The 12321-nt window shown below is 44.7% G+C and overlaps 1 protein-coding gene across 1 annotated transcript in view; it reads left to right on the plus strand.

Annotated features, from left to right (window-relative positions):
* prkcsh (PRKCSH beta subunit of glucosidase II) overlaps positions 1–12321 on the plus strand; it is a 68919-nt gene that overhangs the window by 15830 nt on the left and 40768 nt on the right. The window contains exons 7-10 of the mRNA XM_072564223.1: positions 5827–5911; positions 7933–8011; positions 9393–9479; positions 10230–10427. Of these exons, the coding sequence (XP_072420324.1) occupies positions 5827–5911; positions 7933–8011; positions 9393–9479; positions 10230–10427 (449 nt within the window). The remainder of the gene's footprint in view (positions 1–5826; positions 5912–7932; positions 8012–9392; positions 9480–10229; positions 10428–12321) is intronic.

Here is a 12321-nt window from a genome sequence, read left to right on the forward strand (position 1 = left end):
CTGTTCCTTGGATGCTGCCTGACCTGCTGCGCTTTTCCAGCAACACATTTTCAGCTCTGATCTCCAGCATCTGCAGTCCTCACTTTCTCCTTATTATAATTGTACCCAAGAATAATTTGATCCAATCAAGTTTCTTTCACTTCTCCGTGATTTGCTCATTCTTCCATATCAGCCTCCAGGATCAAATTTCCTCTGCGCCCCCTTGTCCAGGAAAATGTTGATCCTCAAATCTCTCACCTTACCTTTGGACAAATCTCAATAATTAAAGGCAGTGTGATGATACTGTGGCTTTAAGAGGTTATTTTGTACTGTTTATTTTATTTATATATGAGAGATTTTGAGGCAGAGGTACTGAGCAGTCTACCGGAACCACTCTAGTAAAGAGAGAGAGGCCAAGGGATTTTTTTTAAAAAAAGGAAGGTTGGAACAGTAGAAGCAGCCTGAGTTGGTGGGGTTGAATTCTTACGGGACTAGGACTTTCAGATTTTTCAGCAGCAGTTGTTGCTGGGGTCTCAGCAGGAATGAAAGGCGGTGAATCTCTCCTGGCTGCTACACCCTTGAGAGTCTTCTCTGGATGTTTTCCCTCCTGGGCTACTGGAGTTGCATGTGAGACAGTTCTGTTTTGTGAATTTGTCCTTTGCCGAGGGAATGTTTATGGGATGTTATTATATTGGTACAGTTGCTGTTAAGTAGTGAAACTATTATACTGTTAAGTTTTCTAATAGAGTTAAGTTATTCCGAGCTCCTCTCTCTCTCGTTGTATTTCAACGTTAGTGTTTGAATAAATTGTGTTTTGCCTAACACAATTTGGCCAATCGAATTGCATCTGGAACACAGCACTTCACATTTACCTTTAAAAGAAGAAAGAGGTAGGGTAGGGTAGGGTAGACCAATTCAATATATTTTCTGGTCTGGCTTATAACATCGTTAAAGAATGCAGCCTAGATGTTTTCATGTGATTTGAATTCGTACAAATGAGGAGCCACAGTAGGCCATTCTGTCCTTTAAGCCTCCTCTGCTGTTCAGTATGATCATGGCTGATTCTCTATTTCAAAATCAGATTCCTGTTTTCTCTCTCTCACCCTTTTTGATGTCTTGTAAACCTTAAAAACTTCACGATTTCCTTCTTAAGTACTTTCAGTGACTTGGCCTCCCCGGCCTCTGGTAGTAGAGAATTCCAACCAACTGAGTGAAGACATGTTTCCTCATCTCGGAATATAAAGTTTAACTCGTGCGTAAACTTTTATGCGATTTATTTTGCACTCGTATTCATTCTTGGGTGGATATTTTTATTTGTTCACGGACGCGGGTGTTGCTGGCTAGCCCAGCATCCCTGATTGGGTTGACTGTGATGGTGAGCTGTTGCCTTGAGTCGCTGCAGTAGCATCAAATCGCCCATAATGCTGTTTGAGAGGTACTTCTAGGATTTTGACTTTGCAGTAATATACGGTAAAAACCGAACTGCAGATGCTGGAAATCGAAAGCAAAAACAAATTATTGGAAAAGCTCAGCAGGTCTGTGGAGAGAAATCAAAGTTAATGTCGCTGGTCGAGTGACCCTTCCTCAGAACAGTATATGGGTGTGGGCCTTTATGTTGAACCTGCAGGAGGTGGTGTCCCCATGTATCAGCTACCCTTGGCTGTCTAGATTGTACTGTTTGTGGGTTTGGGGAGTGCTGTTGACAGAACAGTGCTCTTGTTGATGGTACACACTGCTGCCCCTGTCACTGGTGAAGGATGTACAGTAAATAGTGATTGAGGTATCAACCAAACAAGATGCTTTGCCCTCGAAGGTTTTGAGCTTCTTGAGAGTTGTTGGAGGTGCACCCATCCAGGAATGGGGAGTATTCTAGTTGGACAGGTTTTACGATGTCAGGGTGGCCATCGTGACCTGCAACAGCATTTCTATGTTCGGTGCAATTCCGTTTCTGCTCAATGGAAACGTCAGGGTATTGCAATTCAGCTAGGTCATTCAACATCGAATGTCAAGATTGTTTGATCTCCTGACGTTGGCGAAGAGTATTGCAAATCAATTGAATGATACGACTTTTAATCGCCAATTGTCAGCCCAGGCCCAAATCTTTCTGGCTTTGTCATTGATTTGCGCAAAAATGTCTGCTCATGCTGTTGTCTTGACTCTGAAATTCATCATGAATTGTTTGCAAGATCCTTCCCTTCTGTAGTTCAGCAGCATCTGTTTTAAGTAAACATCGGGCATGTGGTGGAGTGCACGAGATGTCAGACTTTATTGATGTCCTGCATATTTGGTTAGTGTAACTAGCTTTCACTTTTGGCTCAATGTTTTGAGCCCTCTGTTGCAAACTCTGCTCCTATCTACAGTGTATCTTTGCCTACATTAAAGGTGCACATTACAGATAAGACCTTTATGATTCATCTGTTCCTGATGTTATGAAAACAATTTGTCTGTATAAATAGTTGTAGTTGTTAGTTTGGAGAGATTAGTGTTCTTGAATCCCTTGAAGTGTTGGGTTTGTTAACTGTTACCTTTCTACACTCTGGCTAATAATTCCCTCTGCTGAAGTTTCTTGCCAGTCATTAAGACCACATCTCCGTGGCCAATGGTCTATATCTTTCCTGTCACTTGTTTCTTTGCACAAGGGTTTACAAAGTGTTGCTAAGTGTTTACAACACAGAAACGGGTCATTCTGGTCAGCAGTTCCACCAGCCTCCTTTCTTGCTTCATCTCCCACCACCCCTCCCAATCAAGATCGCCTCCTGTATGTTCCTCCTCTGCTCATGGATAACCTGGAGTCATTACAACTAAAAGGCAAGATATGCTTCTGTATTGAGTCAAAGCTGTTTTGTTTTTGCAAGAAAGCCTTTTATTCCAGAGTGCAAGTACTGGAGGAGTACTTGCATCCCCTCCACTGCCGGTTCTCGTGAAGGGAAATTAGAGATGGTCCAGTCTAAACTCTGCAGATGCCCAACATCAAGCTCTGTTTCCTTCTGCTAAAACGTTGAATGATTTCTGAGGTTACATTGTCACCTTGGCCGAGTTATTGACGCCAGTTTCTTGGCAACGTGTTCGGCAGTGGAAGGGCGTCAAGGCTCACCCCGATTCCTCGGGCACAATCCTCCATTCTCTCGGTCGCTGTGGCTGTCAGGAGTGACCATTCCTGCCCGTGCTTGGTCATTGCAACTCAACTGACGTTGTCCTGTGCAGTCATCCAATTCCGCCGAGACTAGGGATTGAACCTGTGACTTCCTAGGTTTTCACACCATTGTTATTCCTTGGAAAGGTTCACTGAGTAACTGCAGAAGCTGTCAGCTGAATTTACTCTGCCGGTACAGTAAGTCTCATGTCTAGCCACATGGTGGTGCTAAGCTCCAGTGTTTGCTTCTTGACCATGCATTTTACCCATCAAATATTATCTTCCCTTTTCATATCAGCGATTAGAAGTCAGTGAATTTGTGAACTTGGTTAGCAGATGATGTGTGTCTATCTTCAGAGGATATGTAGCAAATAAGTTAATTTCAGTTATATAAGCTTGTGACTGACTGCTTATCTTTTGAGCTGGTGTTCAGCGCTGTCCTCTTATCTATGTGTATGTTAGGTGCAAATGCCTTCTGCAGTCTTATAGATAAAACCTGCTTTTGGACAATTTTCCAAAGCACATCAACAACCAAGCGACAACAAAATAATCCCCCCCCCCCCCCCCCCCCCCGCACCTCCCCATTTCATTTAAAAAAGAATCACAAAATAAAAACACTCATTAGCAAAGTGTCTTAGTTTGCTAATAGGGGGTAATGGGTGGAGAGGTAGGATTCGTGTATTTGACTTCTCTCTCTCCAGGCTCATAACCTGGTGAGTCTGCAATCTTGAGCAAGTTAATTGAGTTGGGGGCGGGAGGAAGGTGGAACGTGCTCAATATGGTAAATTGTGGGTGGTTCGCTGCAACTCTTGAATGTGAAAGGATATTAACAGAGTCCTGAGAGTGTGTTTTGTGCCCACCTGGGTGGGTCATGCTCAAAAGGCCAACTTCGTGCAAATGGAAAAATTAGACTGAATTGCTCACCAGAGAGAAGGCAGCGACCTGATGGGCAGAATGGCCTGATTCTGCTGTTTCGATTCTTGACTGGTTCACAAAACAAAGGAGAATAAAAGGGAGTGTCACCCGAGAGCCTTAATGTCCGGCATACTGCCATTTCTACAGCCACAAATTAGAAATTTCGCTCTCGTGAACCCTTTGATTTTGTACAATGTGAAAATGCCTTGGGAGGATTTGAAAAGAGACTGAGGCTTAAACTTGAACAAGTGAATCAATATTTCTCTTGCTTATATCTAGCTTTTTCTTCCCTTCCCTTTTTCCTCCCTTCTTTCCCCCTCCTGGGGGCAGCACAGTGGCTCACAGCACTAGGGACCCAGGTTCGATTCCAGCCTCGGGCAACTGTCTCTGTGGAGTTTGCACATTCCAAAGATGTGCAGGTTAGGGTGGATTGGTCATGCTAAATTGCCCATAGCATCCAGGGATGTGTAGGTTCGGTGCATTAGTGGGGAGTAAATGTAGCGTAATAGGGGAATGGGTCTGGGGTGGGATACTCTTTTGGAGGGTCAGTGTGGACTTGTTGGGGTAAATGGCCTGTTTCCACACTGTAGGGATTCTGATTCTCTCCAATATAGCAGGCTCTTACTTTGCTCTCCACTGCCACTGACCTCACCCCCACCCCCAACCTGCCAAAGATTGCTCTATATTCGCTGTTTCTCAGGTCACTGTACCTCAGCCATGTACCTAGCTTGCAAATAGCGAACCATTTCTTGCTGTAAGAGCAGCACTGATAATCTTGTCACCACGACTGAGAAGGGATATCGCTTGATTGGTAAAGTGCACTGTACAGCTTCGCAGTGACAAGTTACTGCTGTTTAGTCTTTGTTATGAAAGACCTTTACAAAACTGAGCAACTGATTTCCATTTGCATTCGTGCGAGAACGTCTGGAAATCACTGTCACCGGTGAGAGGTTCTTTTTTTTTTCTTTTGCTCATCAAATATAAAACAAATCTCCAATCCTCGTGTGCCTCTAGTGCTCTGGAAAATGAAGAGGAGCTTGCCAGCTGATAAATAATTCATGCGAGCAAATTATTTTTAAAGTTGTGTGAACCGTCACTCCAGCGTGCAGGGGAGAATAGGATTCAGCATACTGTGGTACAGCTTGTTTCTGCAGAGCGCATCAATAAATTCCATTGCAATTGAGTGAGGTGGGGGTGTTCTAACAACAACTTAAAAGCGTATTTACGTAGCAGCTTCAGTACGATGAAACGTCCCAAGGCGCTTCACAGGAACGTTGCGAAAGAAAATGTGGCATGTTCACATTTTCAGCTGGCATCCTAAGCATTGGAAACACTGCTTTAAAGTCAGCTGCTAAAATGCAAGATTTCAAATATGGCCTTGAACCCCCATATCCCCTAAAATCTGTGTGATCCTTTGTAGCATTTTCCAATTTAATGTTGTCGCTTTTTTTTGTATTAACCACAGCTGATGCTGTACTGCATGTCCTTGATGTGGGAGTGTATGGTACAGAGTATCAATACCTTCTGATGTCGACAAAAGACTCTTAGTTAGGATTATTCTATGATGGCATGAGACTTATTGTGTTCCATACTGTGACACAATATTTTGACCTTCCTCGCAAGAAACGATTAAGAAAACATAGCAGAAAACAAAAAGCAGCTTCTCTTTCAGAAAATATATCAATAGGATAGCAATGATCTTGACTTGTATGCAGTAGCTTGCTTTCGTTTTGTGAGAGGTTTGACCACAATACGCATTGGCACAAGGTGGTTCTCAATATTCCTTTTCTTTTTGGTAGAGGTCCAGGCCGCACGTAAAGCAGAGAGGGAGAAGGCTAAGGCTGCTGAAACATTCAAGGAGCTGGATGACAACGAGGATGGCTTGTGAGTGTGTCAGCTTTGTGTTTTGACTGGCCTTTCTTCCCCCCCCCCGGTGTAAAAGTACGTTAGTACTGATCTATTTCCTTGCTTTCCCGAGATTTGGATACATTGCTCCAAGTGGCAGCATTGTTTATTCCTGCTTAGTATTTGCAAAACCCTCTGCATAATCTGTTCCAGCATGCTCGCCAATCAAAACTATCTGGGACTATGCCAGTCTTGCTTCAGCTCTTTTAGAATTGCTCAGCTTTGTAAGCATGGTTTTAAAATATGGCCTATTGGTAATACAGTTTTTGTCTTCCCTCCCCACTTATTTTTGTATAAATTACAAATGATTCGACTTGCTCGTGTTGATAGAATTCCTATGGTGTGGAAGCAGGCCATTCGGCCCTCACACCACCACCTCCGAATAGCATCCCATCCAGACCCACCCTCTCCCTGTAACCCTGCATTTCCCACGGTTAATCCACCTAATCAAAAAAAAACAAAGCACAAAGAAAATTTACAGCCCAGGAAGAGGCCCTTCGACCCTCCAAGCCTGAGCAGACGTTTTAATCAACACACCTAGATGCTATGGGGTAAGTTAGAATGGCCAATCCGTCGAACCCACGCATCCTTGGAATGCGGGAGGAAACCGGAGCACTTGGGCAAAACCCACAGACACACTGGGAGAATACAGACAGTCACCCGAAGGTGGAATTGAACCTGGGTTCCTGGTGCTGTGAGGCAACAGTGCTAACCACTGAGCCACCATGCCGCCCCTACTGTTGCATTGCTGTATCTGTAGTGTTTTCTTTTGGTTATTTGTTCATGGCATGTGGGTATTGCTACCATGGCTAGCATTTATTTGCCTTTGTGTGCCACCACCTTGAGCCTGGGTGGCAAAGGTGCTCCCACCTTGATGTGGGGGAGTTCTGGAAATTTGACCCAGGTCCAGAGGTGGAACAGCAACAATTTCTTTCAAGTTAGAACAGCGTGAGGGGAATTCACAGATGGTGGTGTTCCAATGGGTTTGCAGTCTTTGTCCGCTAAGGTAGTAGAGGTTGTGGATTTGGGAGCTGGTGTTCCTGATGTGAAATGTTCAGGAGCTAAAAAGCCCAATAGTGTATTTCAGCAAACCATTAGTACATAGAGTCATAGAGGTGTACAGCATGGAAATGGACTCTTTGGTCCAACTCATCCATACCGTCCTGATTATCCTAAACTGCTCTAGTTCCATTTGCCAGCATTTGGTCCATATCCTTCTGAACCCTTCCTATTCATATACCCATTAGATGCCTTTTAAATGCTGCAATTGTACCAGCCTCCACTACTTCCTCTGGCAGCTCATTCTATACCTGCACCATCCTCTGCATGGAAAAAGTTGCACCCTGGGTCCCTTTTAAATCTTTCCCCTCTCACCTTAAACCTATGCCCTCTAGTTGTGGACATCCCTAGCCCGGGGAAAAGACCTTGAATATTGACCCTATCCATGCCCCTCATTATTTTGTAAACCTTTAAAGTCTCTTCTCAGGCTCCAACCCTCCAGGGAAAGTAGCTCCAGCCTTTCAGCCGTTCCCTATAGCTCACACCCTCCAACCCCGACAACATCCTTGTACCTTTTTTTTTTGAACCCTTTCAAGTTTCAGAGATGGGCAAGTTAAATTGAGTGTGCAATGGAGGAAATGTCCGCAGTTTGCTGTGTCCCCTATTAAAGTGATTACCTCTGGATAAAGAAATTGGAATAACATTGATGAAAGACCAGGAGAAAAATACATGACTTTTTATTTCTTGCTATTGGGAGTATTGTTCCTTTTTAGATAGTTAAGTTACTTACCAAGGTTAAAGACCATCTCCTGATTAGACAAAACTAATTTTGGAGTGCAATTTTTCATTCCTTTTGCCTCTGTTTCAACTGAACTCCTGTTAGGTTTAGGAGTTACGTGCTGTGGTCTTTGAATAAAACACACCGATGGAATCTTTGAACGTCGATTTCCTTTCATAAAGAAAAAGAGTATGTTAATGGAATTTCTCTCTTCCTGTTTCAGTGTTTCAGTAAATGAAATTCAGACTCATGCAGAGTTGGACAGCGATGGAGATGGTGTGGTGTCTGAGCCAGAAGCTGAGGTACAGCCGAAATTGTGTGTTGTGAGGTTACTATAGCTTAAAGCTCTGTATCATACTAATGCTTGTTGTTCCTTGGTTGGGGTCGAGAGAGAGGTTGAAGAGGATGGATCTGAAGTCCATTATAATGCAGATGTTGGGGTCCAAACAGTGAAGCTGTGTTATTGCTGGAGATCATTGATGTGAAAGATCTGACTTTTATTGAGACTCTCTGCACCATAAGTATATTTGTGGTGCAGTACATCTCGGTTATAACAGACTTCCCTGTGTACATGCTTTTTGAGTGCTCCTGTTAGTGGTATCCACTGTTTCCGAATATCCCTGCCATTTGGGGATTTAAAAAAAAATCATTTGTGGGGATTTGAGTGTCACTGGCTGGCCAATGTTGATAGCCCGTCCCTATTTGCTGTTGAGAAGGTGGGGGTGAGCTGCCTTCTTGAATCGCTGCAGTCCACTTGCTGTGCATTGACCCACAATGCTGGTAGGGAGGGAATTTCAGGATTTTGACCCAAAGACTGTGTGTTTCCATATCAGGGTGGTGAGTGGCTTGGAGGGGGTGATGTTCTCAAGTACCTGCTGCCCTTGTCCTTCTGGATGGAAGTGGTTGTGGTTTTGGAAGGTGCTGTCTCAGGATCATCTTATTCCTCTTTTTTTTCCTCACTACTGGCACAGGAATTGTTAACCAGCGTTGGAAGATTGGCAAAAGTAACAATTCAATAAGAAAAATAAGTCTTACTTTTGTTTGAGGAAATTGATGGCTCCAAGTGCCTCCTGACACTAGAATTGCTGGGATGTTTTGGATGGCATTTGTATTTTTTTTTGACACCCCACCACCACCGCCTTACCCCTACATTCTTCCAAACCTGCCCTTTTATTTTTCCACGACTTCCCGTTCTGCTTTACATTCTTCCTCGTGTTATGCACTCGTTTGTTGCCTTCCACCTTCCCCCTGCTCACGCACTGTGTCAGCTGATGTCGGCTCCATGCCCAGGCTGGTCTCCAGCAGCCGTGTGCCTAACAAGAGTGAGACCTGCTGCAGAACCTGCTGGTAGCAAGTGGCTTCCTGGAGTTTGGCAGACGGATCGGTCTGCGAACTGAATTTCATTTCTCTCTGCATTTCAAGCCATGTCTGCCGGAGTGGCTGTATACATTTTTAATGCCGTGCACTGAAACCAGGAATTGGAGAAATGGGGGGGGCTTTTACTCTCCCTGATATCTCTGGAGAATGGGAGGGATCCGAGATGATTAAATCGCACCCATAATGTGGCCAGGCTTCGTTCCGGGAAAAATTAAACCAGTAAAGAAGGTGTTGACGGAGATGAAATGTTCAACATCTTGCTACCTATTGGCTGAAAAAAAACAATGCGTCTTTTCTCTCCTCCAGAGTTTGCTGGGAGGTCTCAATCAAGTTGATCTTAGTGGCTTCCAAGAGTCAATCTGGGCAGGTATTCGAGACAAGTACAAGTCTGAGGTTGGTATAATTCATGCTCCACTTAGACCTATCTAGTGCGTAGAATTAGCTGAGCATGTGTGAAGCTTTCTTGTTTGGATTTGGCTCACTGGAAGTTGCTTGGCCTGCTGAACTACTCTGTCATTCAGCTGATCATGGCTAATCAGTCCGCTAGTCCCACTTTGGACCCATACCCTTTGATCCCTGTAGCCCTAAGAACTGTGTAGAGATGTACAGCACGGAAACAGACTCTTTGTTCCAACTCCTCCGTGCCAACCACATGTCATTAATTAATTTAGTTCCATTTGCCAGCATTTGGCCCGTATCCCTGTAAACCCTTCCTATTCATATATCAGTCTCCTTTTCTGGGCTCTTGCTCGACGGGCTGACCACTAGGAATCTAGCTGGTCGGAGTTGGGAAGCAGTTTGGATGTGCAGTGCTTTGTAGCCAAGCCAAGTTTTGTTCCCTTTTGGATCTAAGACACGTTGGAGTTACTGGGAGTCGCAGTTTTCATTTTCCTTGTAAAGGTACAGAGACCAGTCATGCTGCTAAGGCTGGGATCAGTAAACCCAGAGTGTCGATTTCAGCATGTCCTGACTCATGCAGCTTTATCCCAGACTGGTCGGTGTCCTTGCCTGCTGTGCTGTCAGAGGAATTGATGCTCAAGCTATGAACGCTGCGTCTGTTTTTAAACGTTTTGTCAGGATTGTGCTGAATCCGAGCCCTGTTCGTTCAGACCATCTCCTCCTTTTTTTTTTTTGCTCTGCCAGGCGGCAATTGAAAGCCCACCACCCGCGGAGGTTCCTGCGGAGGAGGGGGCAGGCAGCCAACCGAAGTCTCCCCAGGAAGAATGGAGGAAGGATGACCACGAGGAGGAGGAGGATGGTGGCGGCGAGGACCGAGATGATGACGATGATGACGAGGACGATGACGAAGAAGATGATGATGGAGGCGAAGAAGATTATAAGGTAATGAAAGAAAAGCAAGGTGGTTGGGTTGCACAGTGGGATTTAAACGCATTTGACGTGTTGAATGCATCCTACAGTATGCAAGGCCAGAAACAGTGAAGGATAGCTGTTTCTTTGTGTGAGATAATGGTCCAGCTACAGCTAGTTTGCCACACATGACCAGCGTTTAAGGGCTGCACACTCGCTCTTTTCAATCAGCAAGCACTGACTGTAACCATGGCAGCTGCCTTGCAATGACTGCCTTGAAGCATTCTGACTTCTCGACAGTGGGAAATGAAACACCTCTTTGGCAACACACAGCAGACCCAGGAGAAGCAAATTGTATTTTCTCCCTCCCTCACTCCTGTCAGCTAAATGGCAGCCCCTACAAACAGAGTGATTCAGCACAGGAAGGAGGTTACATCGCCTATCATGCTTGTACAAGATCTTTGAAAGAGACATCCCACCACTTCTGCCTGTCCATTTCCCCCCCTCCATAATCTGAAAATTACCTTCCTTTCAAGTGTTAAAACAATTTCCTTTTGCAAGTTGCTGCTGAATTAGCTTCCTGTCAGGCAGAGCATTCAGACATGCTGCTGTATACAAAAACAAGCCATTGTGTCTCTAGTTCTTTGACCAGGCACCTTAGCTGTGTTTTCTGATCACTAATGCTTCCACCACACCAGATTTGCGAGTTCAAAACTGTTCAGGATTTTGAGCTCCTCTGCCAAGTATCCTCATTATCCTCTCCACTGCAAGGCGGCTACTCCCACTTTCTTTGTCCCTCATCCAGGTAAAATTAAATGCGACAAGGTACCGTATAAAGCAGTGTTAGGTCAGCTGTACACAGTTAAAGGGGTATATTTCGGGGAGTATCTTAAAGGAGGAAAGCTGTGCAAAGAGTTCTGGCGAGGGAGTTACAGACTTCGGTTGCCAAGCCACTGGCCACCAGTGGTGGAGTGGTTAAATCTGGGTGCTCAGGGTTCCAGAATCGGATAGTTTATGAGGACCGTGGGGCCAGATTGCCGGGGTTGGGAGGCGGCAGACCTCCTTCGTGCACCTGGGAAGCGAGCAAGTTTAATATTAGATAGGAGACTTTCAAAAGTCCGTTTAGAAACATAGAAAATAGGAGCAGGATTAGGCCACTCGGCCTGTTGAGTTGCTCTGCTGTACAGAATGGTCAGCTAATCAGTCCCCTGTACCCACTTTTACTCCATACCCTTTGATCCTTTAGCCCTAAGAACTATATAGCTGGTCGTACACATGTACACCACGGAAATAAACTCTTCAATCCAACTTGTCCATGCCGACCAGATGTTCTAAATTCATGTAGTCCCACTTGCCAGCACTTGGCCCAGATCCCTCAACCTTTTCAATTCATGTATTAATCTCCTTCTTGAAAATACTCACTGTTCTGTCCTCACCCACTTCAAGGCAGAGAATTCAACATGCTCACCGCTCTCTGGGTAAAGAAATTTCCCCTCATCTCAGTCCGGAATGGGCAATCCCAATATTCATAAAGTATGCCCCCTGGTTCTGGACTCCCCTGTCATTGGGAGCACCCTTCCTGCATTTATCCTGTCTAATCCTGTTAGAATTTTCTAGATTTCTGTGCGATCCCTCCTCTTTCTTCTTAACTCCAGTGAGTGTAGTCCCAACTAATCTGGTCTCTCCTCATACTTCATGTGTGGACTGCAATGCCTTCATTAACGCTCTCTGTTAATTAATCAACGGATTAAATTAAATAGTTGAACGTGACTTGTTTTCAATAAATCAGTGATAGCTTTCAATTCCTGGCCTGTGATTTTTAAAATTACGATTTGGGTCCTCCTGTGGTAGTGACCCTACCTCTGAATTAGGGGCCCGGGTTCACATCCCAACTCCTTCCAGAGGTGTGTCATAACGTTTCTGAGTC

Source organism: Chiloscyllium punctatum, chromosome 46 (assembly GCF_047496795.1).
Source record: "Chiloscyllium punctatum isolate Juve2018m chromosome 46, sChiPun1.3, whole genome shotgun sequence".
NCBI classification, from domain to species: domain Eukaryota; kingdom Metazoa; phylum Chordata; class Chondrichthyes; order Orectolobiformes; family Hemiscylliidae; genus Chiloscyllium; species Chiloscyllium punctatum.